Below are 19,974 nucleotides of genomic sequence, written 5' to 3' on the forward strand. Positions count from 1 at the left end.
TTATCAGTATATGTATGTTAAAGTAGGTAGGTACCAAAGATTATGAATAAAATAAAATATTAAATAACTTATTGATTATTTTGACAATTTAAGAAACTTGATTAATTTTATGACATACGTCTAAGAGACATGTACATATACATACATGTAGTGAGAATTTTTGATGGACTTTAGGCCGCAAAGCTACTTCGAATTTATGCAAATGTACATTCAATTTATTATTTCTTCGAAGACATACAGTTTATAAATAATTTAAAGCTCCGACAAATTTTAACTTATTACGTCAGTTGCAGATGAAAATGCAAATGTAAACAAGAAGAATGTAAATGCAAATATTTTGGCTACGAAAAATCAGTGTTCAAGTTTGGGAGTCATGAGTTGCCAAAAAAGTACTGTTTTTTGGTTCTGCGTCACTTACCTCATAAAATAATTCAAAATTATAGTTTATCGTGATTTTTGTGATTGAAAAAAATAATAATCCCATCTTTAAATAATGCATTGTTTTGGAACAAAGATAAGCAATTGAAGATATGTTTTAGGCTTGTCTTGTAGAAACAATTGACGATATTGTGATTTCTTTTGTTGTTAGACTAATAATCCAACATTTGCAGTGTCGGTGCCTTAATAATATGTCAACATAGAACAATTTTTATAAATACATATTTGTAATGCCTAATGTCATTTGTGACATTGTGTTCATATTGGACAGATTCAGGTGACATAAGAGACTTGGGGAAAGGCGGTTTTTGGTCAGCCGCCAAAAAATGACTTATATTGGCTGCGTTCAATCTCCTGTTGGATAGGGTATCTTGGATATGTGGATTTTTAGATACCTTGTTGAACGAGTTTAATAGCTGTCAAAAAATAAAAACAACTTTCAGCTGTTCGGCAGAGAACCATTTAAGCTTATTCTCCAATTTTATTTCTAATTTCTTCTCATCAAAAATTGACCTGTGTTCTTCAAGAACTTCTGCAATTTCTTGAAAATGTGTTGTTCGCCATTTTTTGGGTCTCGGAGCTGGCCCTTTCTCTTTCTGCACTCGCCTAAGAAGACGGAACCTTAAAAAAGGGAATAGAGTGGTTCTTTTTTGGGGTTTTGAATCATCTGAAAGAATAACTTACCTTTCCTTTCAGCGACTTTATTTGCTTGTAGTTCCACAAGCTGTCCGTCTCTGTCTGCTTTTATACATAAAAACAAAAAAGTTAGATTTATTTATTTCCACAAGATTAGTATCTATTAACCTGTATTTTGTTTTACCTCTGGAACAGAATGACGTTCTTCAACTTCAGAATGCTGGACACTAGACTGGAGGGAAGACCTAGCAAATTGGTCATCTACAAAACGAGAACAAAATAAGACAATTTTGAAGTTTAAAAAAATAGATCATAATTACCTTCTACAATTCGGAGGCAAATAGCTTCTTCATCGTCTATTATGTTTAAAACATTATCAAATACAACTTCAACTAATATTTTGAATCTTTTTGTTTGCCAACAAATACAAAAAGCTGAAATCAATTTTTAAGTTTCTTGAAATTCAACCATGTGTAGAATCAGCTATGTGAGATATCTACATACCCCAAAAATTCTTGGTTACCTTTGGATTTCTTTTTTGACATTTCAGCTGTTTTTGATCATCTATTATTTTACACTTAAAACACTAACAAAAAGGCATTCGGATAACCTATCTGCCTGAGATTGAACGCAACCATTAAGTGGACTTTATTGGCAAGTTGACAATAAACCTTTTCCTTTTTTTTTAAAGTCAAGTCTACTTACATATGTCAAAATTTCAGCTGATCATATTCTTTTATTCAACTGAAAGCCGAACTTCATAGATCTGTAATTTATTTATTATGTGCAAAATTTTATGTAAAGTTTTGTGTTAAAGAACTTCTTAGACTTTTTCGTTGCAATGCACAACACAACTTATTATGGAAGTATTTTGTTGATAATAATGTTGTTGGTACTTTCTGCACGGTCGACAAGATAGTGAAGTAAAGTTCCAAGTCTTAAACAAATGAAATCTGAAAATTATACAGTTGACAGCAAATGAAGCGTCTTATGTTATGTGAACCTGTCAATTGGCTTTTTTAGGAAACTGATGTTTATGTGTCAACATTTTATCTTGCTTTCAGTTTATCGTTAAAAAGATAAGTGATTTGCAAATACATATTTAAATAATATTTACTTCTTGGATAACTTGCCTCAAAAGAACAATTTCCATGTGTCAAACATATTTCCACCGGAAGACAAAGTTCTGTTAGATCAGTACAAACAAATATGGTATATTTAATGGACATAATTATTTTTCAATAAAATATTCTACCGCTTAATATACTACAGATATTTCATGGAAATTTCCTGGTTTGTCAATAAAAAATGCCATCAAAGTTAACTGCGCATCACAAATCACCATCTCCAGCACTTTATTTTTGTTTTTGTTTGTAACTTCAAAAAGATTAGCATGCAAAAGGTGCAATTCTGCCATTAACAATCATGTCGTATATGCAATTTATTACTTGCATTTTTATTAAATACCTTAATTTAAACAAGTCACATCTCATTCATCGCTCAATTTTGCATTGCGACCCACTTTTTGCTTAGATTGCGTATGTGAACGACTTTAAATTGAAGTGTTTTAAAATGACTATGATCTTAATCAATTTTAAACAATTCCAATAGCAAGCCATTTTTGAAAGAGGTGCGACAACATGATTTAAATTAAAAATGTCAATGTCAATTTTCCCGCTCTACGCTATAGGAAATTTCAAAATGATAAGAAAAAGAACTTCCATTTCCAAGTATTATGACACCCACCTATGTTGGTAGATATTTTTATTAGTATATCATAAAATAGTTTGTTTTGAATTTCAAAACGTGAACTCTCGTACATTTAAAATAATTTTTCAATATGAATTCAAAAAACGTTTGAAACATTAAGTCGCGCGTTCCTGAATTTTGTCCACGAATTGTAAACAAGACCTCACATTAAGCTGTGAATACACTTCGATCTAAATGTAAATTCTAATCATTACAATATTCAAAATTGCCAAAATATTTTGATAAAATAACATTTTGTTGACACAAAATACAAACGAGACGTGTGTCTTATTTAATTATAGCATAGTTTCATGCCAAGACTGGGGAAATCAATAAAAAAAGCTGATCGATGGAATACTAATCGAACACAACGCACATTCAAACAAAAGTGAGTCAATAGTAATCGAACAAACCTTAAATAGTTATTTGTAGTAAGTGTCAGTTCACACGTGGAAAAGAAGCTTTAGGCTACGATTTTAAGTGATTTTGTTTTTATCTCTCACTTGTGTTGCGTCGTGTGAAAGAACGCCAAATCTTAAAAACACTTCTTTCCACGTGTAAATAGCGACAAAGTTAAACTAAAATGCACTTAAGTAGTATCTAAAGGGTATGTAGTTATGTTCCAGGCGAGATCATAAAACAATTAAAAAACTTAACACATAAACTAGACACATTTTTTAGGCTACTTGTTCCGACGTTTCTTCATTTAAGATGGTTAAAAAGTATGAGAGTGATACTGACATTTAAAAAATAAAAATGATTGGGATCCAGTTAAACTGATGAAACGTCAAAATAAATCATCCAATGTGAATACAGTTATTAACTATTACTCTAACATAAGAACAATTTTAAAAATGTGATTTACCATTATTGACAGCAATGGTAAACAATCGATGAACTTATAGTTTCTGGCATGCTCATATTCCTTCGATCTCAATGCCTGGCTGGCATATTAATTAGTTGTCAGAATGATTAATTCAAACAATTTTATGCCTATCCAAACAGTTAGAAATGACGTCATTGCAATAAAATCACGTTTTAATTAACTAAATATATGCATTCATACTCTAGACATGCTACAACGAAGCTGAGAATGCCATGTACATAATATTTGCCGCCAATATCAGAAATAAATGTCAATTAAAAAATAAACTCTATTGAACATTATTGAAATAGCACCTTTGTTTATCATCTGGTATATTAATGTCAACTTCTCACTTCAACTAGGAAAGAAAAATCCCCTTCGTCTCTCTGTATGTCAAGTTCATTACGAGGAATGCCAACGAAATGAACAGAGATTATGTTGATGCAGGGGCTGGGAAAATTTCAAGTACATATTCAAAGATGACGTTTAATGCATCAAATAAAAATAAAAGTACTAGATTATTAGCTCTTTTTGCAGAGCGGAAGTTTTTCCTCCGTCAATTAAGTATTGTGAGATTTTAAAAACGTTCACAAGCAGATGGGGCGCCAATTCTCGGATTGATGTGCATTTGATTTGCATACAAATTTATATTGAATCAAGTTATTTATATTCTTTGAAGTGCAATATAATTTGTATACAAACCATAATATGATGAACGTCGCCGTGTCAGTCCTATCCAAAAGTATTGATTAGATGCTACAAATTATTGTTTATCTTTTGTTCAAGACCTTGAAAAATATACTGAAGTACCTACATAAATGAATAAATTATAATTATAAAACAATGATTATTCTTTTTGCTGTAACTTTCCTCTGTGAAAGAAAACAAGTTCCCATAATTGAGTTGGTTAAGTTTTTTAATTGGCGAATTACCTGGGTTATCCCTAAATTGTTTGTGAATCAAAAATTTCGTAATTAGTGGATTACCCAGTCTTATTTACAAGAGTATTTCAAAAGTTGCTTGAATAGTTGAACTCATTTTGTGTTGACATTAACTAAAACACGTCAGCTGAGAAAATTTTAAGGTAGGTACCTACCTCCAATACTAATTCTCTTAATTTAAGAGGAAGTGTTTGCTGGTTCTTATGCCGGCCTAGCCTACGTTAAATACGCATCTTCTATGAAATAAACGCCATTTAATTTAACAATCTATAAAAATGTTTAATGTTAATAAGCTTTTACTTATAATTATAAGGCAACGTCAACCCTAAGCGATAAAAAGATGTAAGAACATAATTTTACAAAAAAAAAAATCCGAGTGCTTGATGGGCCCGAACTTTAAACCTAATCCGAAACTGTTTACATGTATAATTGAGTTGAAATATACGTTGCAATTAGCGCAAGTGTATCTTGATTCAAATCATTTACCAGAAATTTCTTGAATTTATTTCATAAAATGGACAAGAATTTGTTTATGATCACAACTGGTTTTGTTTATAATTAATTTGTATATATTACTTACTTATTTAAGATCATAACAATCATTTCCCAAGATAGTTTATCTTTGTTTGAGATTTTTTTTTATAATTGTGTCTTAACAGATAAATGCATTAGAATTATGTTTTGATTCAGTAACATTAAATGTTATGAGTCAGAGTCACACAAACTTACCTTTTTTAACTCTGTTAAACTGTTTTCTATTGAATGAATAATTGTGCACAGTCATTAATTTAACAAAATTAGATACTATACAAAAATACAGCATTAATTTATAATATGTCACACAACGACACCGGTTTATTGTTTTTATAAACAAATATTTGCAATTTCTGGTTATAACTAAGATTATCAATTGGTTGGACATATTTGCTTTATAAAATATGAGTTATATTAGCAAATAAACAATTAAATAAAACCATATTAAATATTTTTTAAATATTGTTCAAGAAACGGTCAATTTTTTTGCTTTTATTTCTGTAATTTTCTGTTCAAATTAAGTTGAAATACTAAATTTGACAGTATCAAATTATCACAGAAAAGTATACACGAACAGACCTTATGCGTTCCATTTCCACTAACCACAGCCTCTTCCTAATCTTTTAGTTGTCAAATTGAGTAAGGGTTTGCTAACACTTCTCCCATTTGTAAAAATTCAAAATTAAGAAATCCATATTGCTCTAAAAATTAAAATTGTATGTACAGCAAGTAAAATTTAAAATAAATACAAGTTAATTGTCATTTAGCTTTAATAATTTCAACTTTAATAAAAGATTAGTTAACATGCATTAGAGATGAAATCAGATTCAAGTTAATTTATTGACTGATGGTGCATCGTTGTACGAAATTGATATTGTCTGGCCTTGAGACAAGTACTAACTTTTGTTTCCAATCTCTAAGCTTAAAAATAAGTGTTGTTTTTTAAGAAATCAAATGAATTAAAAATCAATTTATCAAAATTGTAAATTACCAATGTACCTTTAGTAATTTAAATTTGAATGAATTTATATTAGAAAAAAAATAAAGTTGAATAAATAAAAAGAGCAACGCACTGAGAAAAATTTTAAAAACAGACATTTTTCAATTTTAATTGATTCTTAATGCTTATTTACATCCTTCTTTAGACAATTAAATAACATTGTTTATGATAGATCTTAATGAAGACAGTTTAAGAAATACATATTTTTTTGAAAGACTTATAAAATTAAGTTTGTTATTTTGAAGAATTTTCACCACAGGCTTAACATTTAAAATAAATTTTGCAGATGTGTAATATTGTATAATAAAAGTATAACAAATTAACATCCTATAAATATTTTTTTTACTTTTTTTTTGAGTGTATATCAAAGACTGAAAATATTAACTTATCCTTAAGTTAATGAATATTTAATCGCATTTGCATTTTTTTCATACCAGCAGTATGGTTACTTGAAATTAAATATTAGGTCAATTTTCAGAACCAAAACAACTTTTCGAAGTCCGATTTTAACAATAAGTTAATTTCATAGAGTTCAATGAATCGAAAAATATTTTGTTTCCAGTTAAAAAGAAAAAAAATCCGTTTCAACTTTTTAAGTTCAACTTTAAAGTTGTTGTTTTGTTTAACTAAAATTTTGAAATGTTGTTACCTTGAATTGACCTAATGTGTATATAATTTACAGTTGTTAAGTAACTTTTTATTCTAAAATAGATGCAATTTTCATTATTTAATATTTTAAATATTAAAACGTTAAATACTTACTTTAGGTCCTCAGACCTGTTAAGTCTGTTGGGAACCCCTTAAGGAGCCTAGGGCCTCTACTACGCCTACGCGCCATTGTGTACGGTTTCCGGAGATGTGTTTCACCTCCCTCCAACTCATGCCTAGTGACGCTGATTCAGCATCGACTGCCCGACGCCATGTGCTTCTCGGTCGTCCAGCTCTTATTCCTTCTTGTGTGAGCGGATTATACTGCATTGCTTGGCCTGCAATGCAGTCGTTACCTTTTCGAAGCATATGTTCAATCCATTGCCATTTTAGTCTTCGTAGTATAGATTCTATAGGTTCCTGACCTGTCCTTCTATGAAGGACCTTATTTGAAATACGGTTTGGGCAGAAAATCCCTAGGATGTTACGAAGACATCAATTTACGAAGGTTGGCATCTTTCTTGTTATGGCTAAAGTAACCTTCCAAGGGCTGCACCCATAAAGAAGCACAGATTCGACATTTGTGTGAATTTTTGACAGCATACCGAACGCCGCTTTTGCTTTGCCGATGATGACGCCTTGTTTGGTTCCACCTTCGATGAAAACGAGGCTTCCAAGGTATTGAAAGCTCTCCACTTTTTCCACCGGTTGCGAGAAAATTTTTATTTGGGTTCCGAGGCTGATCATTTTTTTTTGCCGGAATTAATTTTCAGCCCCACAACTTCTGCTTCTCTCTCCACACTTGTTGGCATTTGATGGAGATCCATAATCCTATGAGAGAGTAAGCAAACAGCGTACTCGTAATCCAAATGCTTTAAATAGGATGTCAAAGCCCATTGAATCTCTCCGCTACCTTACAGAGCTGGGAGCATTACATCGATTATCAGCAACAAAAACAATATTGGGACAGAATACAGCCCTGTATGACTCCGCTTCGGATTTGAAAATCATCTGACAACCTACCATCGTGCAGAACGTCACACTTGGATCCGTCATATGCTGATTTAAGAATAGCAATTAGTTTTTCTGGGATGCCTCTCCTCCGCAAAGCTAACCAGATATACTACCTGTTAAAGCTATCAAAGTCTCAAAGTTCATGAAAAGCTGGTGATCGATATTCAAGGCACTGTTCAATAATGATCCGCAGGGTGTTAATCTAATACAATCCTCCCAGTTTTCGCAATTTTAAGATCTCCTTTTTTTCGGGAGCTTGACGATAATTCCCTTCTTCCACTCATGGGGGAAGCTTTCGGTTGGTACCATTGATATTGCATTTGTATCTCGATGGCTGTCTTCGTTGAGTAGTTCTGCATTTGAAATTATGTGTTTTCTATAGGGGAAAAAAAATCAAACTATTAATGTTGATATTATTTAGTTTTGTTAGTGAAAATGGACTAACTGGGCTTTTATTTTGCTAGGGAAAACAATAGAAAAGATAATTAAGTTTTGCTATGTTTCCAGCAAATATTTATCTAGGTTTAGATTAAATAAATCTCTTAAGTGTTTCCACCGTACAAGAAGATTTAAAAATTATTAAGTTTGATAGGATTTTCTGAAGTGCAAATGGTGTTTCTTATGAAAATAAAATGCACGACTGGGTCGCACGAACTTGCTCCTGTATGCTAAGAGTCTGTTTAAAAAAGTACTTATATAAGATTTAAAAATATAATTTTAAAATATGTTTGTCTTCAAAGATATTAATGCCATCTGATTTGTCAAAAAACCGCACGATCTTTGTATATGAAAACCATAGCACTCTCACGAGCAGAAACTTTTAGGGCGACCAGATGCCGAGTCGTTGGGGTGGCGTTAGTATCGAAAGTGGAGAAATTCAGCGGGAGCGAGAGAAAAATATTATTTCTATTTACATAAGCAGCCAGCAGAATAAGGGAGATAATTAATTTTCGACCCAAAAAGTCTACAAAATTTCCTTCATCCTATTTGAGTCTATCCTCGTATATGTTTTCACATAAAGAGCTTCCATATGAAGGTTCATGAATTTGTTTTTGTTTTATTTATATCAATGCGCTTTATATAAAAAACAAAATGGCTTAATATTGTATCTAATAAGGGGATGAAACAAACTTTTGCATGCTTACGTCAGCTGTTTAGGATCTTTTACCGATATTTGTTTTTATTTACAATCGTAAGTCTGCTTTTACTCGGGTAGGATCTTCGTATATGAAAAATGGTGTCTATCATGTATAAAGCTACGATGCGATTCATATAGATTCAACTTGTTCCTTCAAAGCTTTTTTCCTTTAGGTTTAGATAGCTTTATTGTAATTTCATATTAAAAGAACCAGGATGGAAAACAAATAAGATAAGAAAGAGGCAGACCTTGAATGTTTAAATTGTAAAGCGATCGCCTATTGGTTGTGTGGTTAGGTAGCAGGTAGATGTCTAAAACGAATAAAGAATAGTTCATTGGAAAGCTTAGCTTTATGCAGATAGAATAAGGACATGTTTATTATGATAACGAAGGAATTTTATTGGTAGCTAGAAGGTAGATACTACATTCCTTCATTACTACAAGTGTTCAGCGCAAACATGGAGTTTTTACGTTCAGTTTATTTATTTTGTTAAAGTTTAAATAAATAACAAGCATACGAACAGGTACAAGAAATTGGTATTAATGTGTTGTTTACAGTCAGGCTTTTGTGCGTTTTGGATTTTAGTTAAGAAGTGACACGTGAGCAGCAGTTGTAGAAGTTGTACGTAATACCTTTCAAAATAGGTATAATATGTGTTCCTACGTTGAAAAAGTGATTCTAATAGAAAATACATATTCTCTTTCTGGCCCGTTTCTTTAACTTGTACTGAGTATTTATTCTTTTATATAGACTAACGCAAGTTAAATATGTGTGAAAGAACCTTATTCGTAAAGAATAATATTTTAAAATCACATATACAAAGTGACCAAGATATTACTTCTTGATAGACACTTTAAAATAGATTGTTGATTAAATATATCATATAAATGTGTACCAAATGCATTAATTTGGATGAAAGATAGGAATGTATTTACAATTTGGCAAAATAATGCGCCCTTTGGGGCTCATGCACAGTTAATAATTTAAAAAAAAAATATTTTAAGATTCAAAATTTTACCTGAAAAATAAGTTTGTCTTCAAAAATTTGAATGTCATTTTATTAATCAAAAAACAGTTGATTTTTCAAATTTTTATTTTGATAATCGTTAGAGCGTTTTTTTTTTTAAATTAATTTTTTATATATAAAATTTTCCAATTTTGTTCTAAAAATATTTTTGGAATGCAGTTGTTTAGTGATTGTAAATATACGTCATATATTTGAATTTCGTAAAAAATTGTTGACCCGTTTTTGAGATATAGAATTTTGAAAAATAAAAATTCAATATTTTTTTAAAAATTCAAAAAATTAAAAATTACATTTTTGATAATCAAATATTATTAAGGCAATATAGGAGCTTATTCAGAAAAAAAATTATTAAAATCAGTTCATAAGTTGCTGAGAAAATTAAAAAACAAAATAACGGTTCTATGAGCGGTACCTTTCCTGAGCAATACAAAAATATGATTTTCTTATAGAAAGAAGCCAAGTTAAAAAATAAAATTTTAGAGAAAATTAAAAAAAAATCTATCGGTTTGTTTTTGAGAAAATTCGAAATTTCGTTTTTTGACCAAAAAAATTGTATGGGTGCCACTGTTAGTTTTGATCTTAAAAAAAAATGAAAAAAACGCCTAACGCGAATCTGCTCAAAACCTTAACTTCCAAGTTTGAACTCAATCGACCCAATGGTTTAGGCTGTAGGAGCGTGGACAGACAGACGAAACCGACCGGACGGAATCGCGGGACCCACTTTTTTCGACTTCTCTAACATCGTAATATCATGTTTGATTAAAATCTCGAGTTCGAAATTTTGCACGAATGCAAAACTTGCCATATAGTTCCTATATGTCGCAAGTAAAAAAGTAAGATAGTTTGATGCGTGTAAAACAATGAAGAACTAAATAGTTCAGCTACATATGAGAATATGCTACCTTCTCCATGTGCAATTTTTTTTAAATTTGTTTAAAACGAAACTATATTTTTTGTACACAAACATGCAAATAAACAGACCTAATGCATTTTCTGTAAAACCAACTCCTCCACATAGGTTTTTCTTCACAAATTTTGATATATACAAAATTGAGGCTAGCTTCAAGCTCACTTCAACACCACGTGTTAATGTATTAGTCTACGAACAAACCCCTTCCTTGAAGCAATTTTTAAATTAACTTTTTTATAGAATCTCAATTTGCAGATATTTTCTTACCATTTCTTCTTGAAAATTGTGCATTTTATTAGTTTTAGTTAGTTTTTTTTTGCTACAATTAATTTTAACTTTTGATTTTCACAAAAGATGCTTCTATTTGTGTTTTTTTTTTGTATTATTATTCTGACGGGTCTTCTTTTAGTTGTACCTATTTTTAAATATAAAAATCTGGCTACTGCCGATGCGTTTTCTTGGAAATTTTCTATTATACAAAAGGGTGTCCCAAAATTAACTCAAGATTTGAATTAAATAGAAAACGCCGTTTTTAGTCTTTTGATAGTTATATTTTTATTGACTCGTAAAGTACATAGGATAGGGTTATGTATGGAATAACACATCGGACAAATGGCCTCCACGGCTTTCCGCACTCTTTTGTTGAAATTTTCCATGACCATTCTGCATTAATGTGGCTGAATTTCATTGATGCAGCGTTGAACCTCCTCCTTTGATGCACGGGTTATTGTGGGCTTATTGACATAGACTTGTGATTTCAAATAACCCCATAAAAAGAAGTCTAATGGTGTTAAATCACACGATCTAGGAGGCCAATTTTGATCACCGAAACGAGAGAGTACACGACCTGGAAATGTCTCATGCAGTAATTGAATTGTTTCACGGGCTGTATGACATGTGGCACCGTCTTGTTGAAACCACATATCAATATCATCCAATTTTGGCAGAACTGTGTAATCATGTGCGATATCGAGCACCAGGAACAGTCACTGCTTGACCAGCATCATTTTGAAAATATGGCCCAATTATGCCTCCAGCCCAAAATCCACACCATACAGTCACGCGTTGTGGATACATTTGTTTTTCGACAATCACATGTAGGTTCTCCGAACCCCAAATGCGACTATTTTGGCGATTGACAAAGCCATCAAGATGAAAATGTGCTTCATCGCTTAGGATGATTTTGCTCGAAAAATCAGGGTCCATTTGTTGATGTTCAATAATCCAACGAACTCTCTTCTCCAACGAACTCTCTTCTCTGTCCATGGTCATTAGGCTTCAATTGTTGTGTTATTTGAATTTTGTAAGCATGAAGACACAGATCTTTGGTGAGTATACGCTGTAGAGAGGTTCTTGAAATTTCCAATTCTTGTCCACGACGTCGAATTGTGGTTCCTGGATTGTCAGCAACACTCTCACGCACTGCTTCGACATTCACATTTGAACGGCTTGTTTTTGGACGACCAGTGTGTTTGGCGTCTCCAACGGATCCAGTCTCCATGAATTTTTCAATTAATCTCTTCACAGTTGACGAAGTTAAAACACTATTCCGACCATATTTTGTATGAAATTTTCGAACTGCAGCCGCCAAGCTTTCACTATTTTTGAAATATTCTTTAATAATGAAGACTCGTTGTTCTATCGTGTAACGCTCCATTTTTAATAACCCCATACTGTTAGCTGTCAAATTGCTTTTTTTTCAGGGTTGCCAACACTTCACTGCACAAATGGCGGCAAACTCAAATCTTGCGTTAATTTTGGGACAAAAACACTTGTAATGAATTCGTAAACGGTAGCAACTTTAATCACATCTTACTTGCGACTAGGAACTACATACTCGTATATGGCCAGTTTTGTATTCTCGAACTTGAGATTTAAATCAAACATTACATTACTATGGTAGAGAAGTCGAAAAAAGTGGGTAACTGATTCCGTCTGTCTGTTCTTATGTGCTGGTCTCTACAGCCCAAAGTATTGGTTCGATTGAATCCAAATTTGGAAATTAAAGTTTTGAGCCAATTCGCGATAGGCTTTTTTTTTAATTTTTCTTAAAGACTTTTGATGATCAAAAATGTCATTGTTTTTTGTTATGATTTTAAAAATCATAATTTTTTAAGAAACTGAAACGCAAAACGTATATTAATAACTTCCAAATAACTGCATACCATAATTATTCTGAGTGTCATTAATACTTTAGTTGCTTTTTCATTTCGTTATTTTATAAATAAGTATATTATTCCCTACATATTTCATTAACAAAATGTTTGCAATCACTTAACTGCATTAAGATATACGATAAACAACGCAAAATGGACACATGTAAGCGCTTCATTAATATTCAGTTTTTTGTTTTCTTTGCTGAGTTTGACATTTGCTCCGATTGACAGTTTGTCTTTTCACGAGTACCGTTAAAATAAAATGTTCAGTAGACATTTGCTTACATTTTTAAAACGATTTAGTGTAAGATCGTATGGTTTTATTTAAAAAGTTAATCATAGGGCAGAAAGGAAAAAACGCAAGCCTTGAAAAAAGGAACCTTGTTAATTTTTACGATAATAAAGGGGGAAACATACACAAAAAATTGCTGATATTTTAGACATAAATCCAAATACTGTAGGTGATATTGTGCGGATGTATAAAAAAGAAGGAAGGAAAGCAAATCCTCGTTTAAGTGCTCCAAATTTTGTGCAAGAAGTGTTAATGGAATGCAAAAAGAAAATATCTGCATCAACTGTACGCCGAACCATAAAGACAATAATCGTGTTGAGCGAAAAAAGCCATTTATCAATATGCGCAACAGGCAAATTCGGATCAAATTTGCGAGGTAACACAAAAATAAGGAATCAACTTGGTGGGATGATGTAATATTTGTTGACGAGAGTAAATACAACCTCTTTGGATCGAATGGAAGAATTATGGTGTGGCGCAAGCCAAATGAAGAGCTTACATTTTGTAATCATAAAATATAGGAAATATTTTTTAAACATGTACTTTGACCCTCCGAAGGAATTTTTTTGAATCATTCCAAAAAAGCACTTACAAAATTACTATCCTTCATACTTTTTCACAAGAATGAATGATGTATAGTACAGAATTCACATACATAGATTCTAACGAAAGTATTTGCAAACCTTGTCAATTGAATTTTAAGTTGCCTAATTTTTTGATTTAAGTTTAATAGAACAAGGATTTATCCATACCGTGGGACTTAAAAAAGAAATAATATCATTTCGGTATAATCTTTGACGCGTATTTAAAATCGTACGTATTGATAATATTCAAAGTTCAATTTAAGTACACAAATATAGAATGTTCTTGTTTATCAACACTTAGGATCACGTAGGACTATAAAAAAGTCATTAAACTTAAATGACGAGCAACAAAAATTCTATCCCAATGGAAGTTTTTTGGAAACTTTATAAACGTTATCAGCATGCCAATTATTATATTTTTATTTCATACCTAAATATTTTATATTTTTCTTCTAAGAGCTGTTATTATTCTTAAAAACTACTTTTATGTATCTCAAGAAATTTATATACATAAATATTTCTTTGAATATCAAATAGCAGCTGAAACTTACCATAAACACTAAACTCAAATCATACATCTCCAAACGAAATATTAAGTTTTTTATTAAACATAATCCTAATTAGTATTCTGACGAGGTTCAGAAATCTTTCTTAGAACAAGTAGAGGTAGTGAATAAGTGAGTGATAGGTTTGTTGGTTGGTGTATACTGACTATTAAGAATTATAATATGAGTGACTCTTGAATTTTGAATTTACCGCCCAAAGTTTTGTGCAAATTTTTAATACCTTTTTTTGAAATTGCCTACTGATTTATCACGACCAAATCAAACGGAAAATATTAATCAATATGCAAATTGATAAATCTGGGTTTTACGCCAGAATAAACATATCAACATACAATCATATAAAAAGGATGGGCAAAGTTCTTTGAAATGACGCGGATTTTAAACTTTGCACCAAACCGTTAATGTGAAATAGGTTCTAAAGTATTTACTCGTGATAATCGCGGTTTAACAATTTTCATTATTTAAACATTGACTTAATTTTAATCAATTCATTTGTTTCCATTTTTTTCAGTGTATGATGCATCAGCCAAAGGATTATCAGGCGTTGAAAACGGTTTGGTTTATCAATTTGGACATTACGATCAATGCATTGAACTCAATAAACATGTAGAAGTTGAATTGGGTTATAATATTCCAATCAGGTCTAAATATTGTTTAGCTGATGTTAAAATGGATGGTCTTAAGATACAAAAACTAGGCTCAAGAAAAATTCGGGTAACTTAAATCTACTTAACAACAATTTTTTTTATTAATTGAACCTATTTTATGAATTTTCTATTTACAGACTGAAAATTCAACTATTGTCCATTGGGGAACATGTATTCCAGCTTCGTGTAATGCCAAAGATGTACAAATATTTTTAGAAAATTATCTTCAAAAATCTGTAACTGTTGATGAAAAAATGTGCCAAATAGAAAAAAGCGAGATTATTGTGACCAAAGAAATGATGATTTATGCGTAAGTATTTACTTCAAAGCCATACAAAACCATTTAGAGCTTTTGAATTTTCGAAATACTTAAAAATTGTCTTACAAACTTAAAAATTCATCAACTATCACGCTTTTTGCTTACATCAGCTGTCTAATAAATTGATATTTTTTTAATCAATTTTATTAAAATATAAAAATCCGTATTGAAAATAACAGTTTTCATCAATTTTCTAGTTAACTGTCAATAGCTTTCAATGGCCAGGTTTAGACGTTTATAGAAGTTTCTAGTATCTGATTGGCCAGCTGAGGAAAAACTGCATTCCAATCCAGTCAACTTTATTGGAAATTTGACTGGAAAGTTACTTACTTACTTAAGGTGGTGCTACAGTCCGGGCGGACCTGGGCCTCAATCAACAAGCGTCTCCAGCCAGCTCGGTCCCTAGCTAGCTGTCTCCAGTTTCGCACGCCAAGTTGGTTGAGGTCTTCACCCTGAGTGCGCCACCTGAGTCGCGGTCTTTCTCTACAGCGTCGTCCCTCGGGATCGGATTCGAATACCTTCCAGAACGATGTTGAAGTAGTCGCATGACAATGCATCGCCTTATCTAAAACCTTTTTTGACATCAAATGCATCGGTAAGATCTTTTCCGACCTTGATAGAGCAGCGTGCATTCTCCATCGTCATTCTGCACAAACGGATAAGTTTGACAGGGATGCCAAAACTAGACATTGCTCGGTAGAGCTCTTCCCTATAGATGCTGTCATACGCGGCTTTAAAATCGATAAAGAGATGGTGGGTATCGAATTGAAGCTCCTGGGTTTTTTAAAAGATCTGCCGTAGTGTGGATATTTGGTCGATAGTGGACTTTCTTCGTCTGAAGCCACCCTGATAAGGACCAATCAGGTTGTTAACAAATGGCTTCAGACGTTCACATAATACTGCAGAGAGGATCTTATATGCAATATTAAGGAGACTGATGCCTCTGTAGTTTGCGCAGTTTAGAAGGTCTCCTTTCATATTTATCGGGCATGCTATGCTAAGATTCCATTCATCGGGCTTTCTTCCGACCATATTTTGCAGATGAGTTGGTGCATGCTCGGTACCAAGTCATCGCCTGCTGCTTTGAATAGTTCGGCAGCGATGTCGTCAGCTCCAGCAGCTTTGTTTGACTTAAGTTTAGATATAGGTATCTTCACTTCGTTAAGGTCGGGTAGGCGTAATTGTTGATCTGGGTCGCCGAGGTTGAGTGGTTCTATCTCCCTTACAGCGGAATTCGGTTCGTCATCGCCGTTATATAATTTGGAGAAGTGATCTTTCTATATTCTCAGCATCGACTGCGGTTCTACTACGGTGTTCCCCTGATCGTCTTTACATGCTTCGGTTCGTGGCTGGTACCCTTGGGAGTTTTTTTTACCTTTTGGTAAAATTTACGAACATCATTCCTGTTGTGACATCCCTCTATCTGCTCGATCGCGCGCTTCTCATGCTCTCTTTTTTTCATCTAAGAAGCCGGTGTTCCTCTCTCCTCTTCTGCTCGTAGAGCTCGAGCAGCTCTAGTCCTTTTGTGCCGTTTTGTATGCCTCTTGTTTCGCTGCGTGCGCTTGCCGGCATTTTTTGCTTGGATCTTGATATCCGTAGACGTACCTTGGCTACAACGAGGTAATGGTTCGAGTCAATCTTGGCCTCTCGGAATGTTCTGATATTATGTATACTGGAGAAGTGTCGTTCGTCGATTGCAATGTGGTCAATCTGGTTGATGGTTGAATTATCAGGAGATTTCCATATCCCTTATTGATATTGAGATGTGTGAACTGCGTACTAGCTACCAGAACGTCTCGCCCGCAGTGAAATCCACCAGCGTGAATCCGTTGTCGGAGGTGGTGTCGTGCAGGCTGTATCTCCCGATTATGTCTTCTCTTCCTAGCTTGGCATTAAAATCTCCTAAGACAATTTTAATGTCATAGCCAGGGCACTGCTCATATGTCTTGTCCAAGAGCTCGAAGAATATGCCTTTGGTGTCTTTATCTTTCTCCTCTGTTGGGGAATGCGCGCATATTAGGCTTATGTTGGCGAATTTAGCCTTGATGCGGATTGTCGCGATGCGCTCGCTCACACTGAGTTTGCCTGAGTCTAGTTCCAACAACAAATCCACACCCAAATAGAGCTGTCTTTGTTCTCGGTAGCAGTCGCTGTAGTATATATCGCAGTCTTTTAGTTTGCGTTTGCCCGCTCCATTCCATCGCACTTCTTGGATGGCGGTAATATCTACCTTGCAGCAGTTTAGAGTTTCCGCTAATTGTTCGGCTGCACGTGGTCTATTAAGGGATCTAACATTCGATGTACAGATCCGAAGTTCGTTGTCCTTATTTCGTTTGCGTGGGTTGTCAACAGTGAATCCGTCCGTATCCGAGGCTTGTTGGTGCTTCGAAACTATGATGTTTTTACGTGGCCAGGAAGTCACCCCGACGGCACAACCCTCAACCTGGAGGGCCAGATCCTTAGTATACCACCAAGGAAGAGAAGCCAGATAAACCGCTCCTTACAGGCCTGGGCTCCGAATATGTCGAAGAAGCCTTATAAGGTGTTCACTAAGTAGTTCAACCTTACTGGAACTGTAGACGCCACCGTTGATTCCATCTCGAGAATTCGTCCGCTGCCGCCTGAGGAGAGCTGTCTAAGTGGAAACACCTCTCCCCCCCCCCCCTTTGAAGATATAAAAGATTACATTCACAAGAGATTTAAAACCTTAAAGAAACATTTAATTTGACGAACAATTACGATCTACAGCTTCATATGATTATCCCATTTTTAATAGAACTGTTTAAATACTTTAAATTGATGAATGTTCTAATAAATATTAAATAACTTGTAGTAAATTATTAAAAACTATTTTCTTTGAACATTTCATTCACAGATCCGTGGTGATGTTCTTTTTAACGCTGACTATTTTTAGTACCACTTATCATGTCTATCAACTCTATGCTAATAGAAACGAACACAAAAGACAAAGAATCGATGTGGCCTTAAAAGCATTTTCAATTATAGGTAATTCTCATAAATCATTTACTTTTTTGTTAAATATTTAATTGTTGTTTTTTTGTTTGTTGAAATTTTAGAAAATCTGAAAAAGTTAGGTCAAAACGGCAAAGAGCAAATGGGTTTAAATGCTATCAACGGAATCAAAGCCCTTGCTATGATATTCATTCTAGGTGGACATGCTTTATCTTTCATATACAGTGGACCAGTGTACAATTCAGGATTCATGGCTGAAGTATTAAATAAAGTTTTCAAATATGTTTTTCAAGTACTTACTTACAACACTTATCTTTTTCAGAATCTGTTGCAAGTTCAAAATGCAGTTCTTACAAATTCTTTACTCTTCGTTGATATCTTCTTATTTCTGAGTGGTTTTCTTTTCTGCCGAATTCTTCTCATCGAATTGGAAAGACGTCGTGGTAATATTAATGTTGCGGTTCTTTATGTTGGACGTTATATTCGTTTGACACCGTCTTATATGGCTGTGCTGGGTTTTTATATGACTTGGTTTTCTGCCATGGGAGATGGTCCAATTTGGCAATCAAAAATCGGTTTGGAACAAGAAAGATGTAAGGAATCATGGTGGTTAAATATTTTGTACATAAATAATTACGTTGGAACTGATAAATTGGTTAGAACCTGCAAATTTTCTTAAGTTCGGATTTTTTATAAAAAAAGAATATGTATTTTCTTTCAGTGTATGTTCCAATCTTGGTACTTGTCGGTGGATACCCAACTCTTCTTCTTAGCTCCGATAGGAATTTACTTTCTTCATAAATCTCGAAAATATGCATTCCAATTTCTTGTTGTTGTGTTGGCAATCTCAGTGGCAATTCCATTTACCATCACTTACATTAACAAGCTTGATCCAACCCTCATGGTTTACGCAGAGTAAGAATCTAAAAATAATGAAATCATAGAAATCATGAATTAAAAGAATTAATTTGTATACTTTTAGTGAGGTACGAGATTTCGCCAGCAACTCATTCTATACTGGTACCTATATCAAAACTCATATGAGAGCAGCTGATTATGTCCTGGGAATTCTCGCAGGATTTATTGTCCATCTTATGCAAGAAAAGAAGTATTCACAGTAAATCAGTTATTAAAAGACACCATTTGTAATTTCTTGAAATTATTTACAGCACAAGAATCCCCAAACACTATGTGAGCCTACTCTGGATGTCCTCGATAGTTATTGGCTCAATTTCAATGTTTTCCATAACAAGATTCTACACAAGCCCCTTCACCGTTCTTGAAAGTTCCTTGTATTCAGCATTTCACAAAGTTGGCTGGGGTCTCAGTATTGGATGGTTGATAATTGCCGTCACAACTGGACATGCAGCACATCTTCAGAAGTTCCTCAGTAGTAGAGTCTTCGCTCCAATCAGTCGATTAACATATTGCGCTTATTTGTGCAATGGAATCGTAGAGCTTTATCATGCAAGTGATATAAGATTTCCTCATTATCTGAGCAGGATTGATATGGTAAGGCTTAATTTTTAAAAACTT

At 33.3% G+C, this 19,974-nt stretch overlaps 1 protein-coding gene across 1 annotated transcript in view; it reads left to right on the top strand.

Moving 5' to 3' along the window:
• LOC129947742 (nose resistant to fluoxetine protein 6-like) overlaps nt 1-19,974 on the top strand; it is a 52,639-nt gene that overhangs the window by 31,976 nt on the left and 689 nt on the right. Inside the window, exons 2-9 of the mRNA XM_056058415.1 lie at nt 15,011-15,213; nt 15,284-15,456; nt 18,341-18,471; nt 18,543-18,697; nt 18,761-19,093; nt 19,160-19,353; nt 19,421-19,546; nt 19,608-19,950. Of these exons, the coding sequence (XP_055914390.1) occupies nt 15,011-15,213; nt 15,284-15,456; nt 18,341-18,471; nt 18,543-18,697; nt 18,761-19,093; nt 19,160-19,353; nt 19,421-19,546; nt 19,608-19,950 (1,658 nt within the window). The remainder of the gene's footprint in view (nt 1-15,010; nt 15,214-15,283; nt 15,457-18,340; nt 18,472-18,542; nt 18,698-18,760; nt 19,094-19,159; nt 19,354-19,420; nt 19,547-19,607; nt 19,951-19,974) is intronic.

The sequence above is a fragment of the Eupeodes corollae genome, chromosome 2 (genome assembly GCF_945859685.1).
Source record: "Eupeodes corollae chromosome 2, idEupCoro1.1, whole genome shotgun sequence".
NCBI lineage: Eukaryota > Metazoa > Arthropoda > Insecta > Diptera > Syrphidae > Eupeodes > Eupeodes corollae.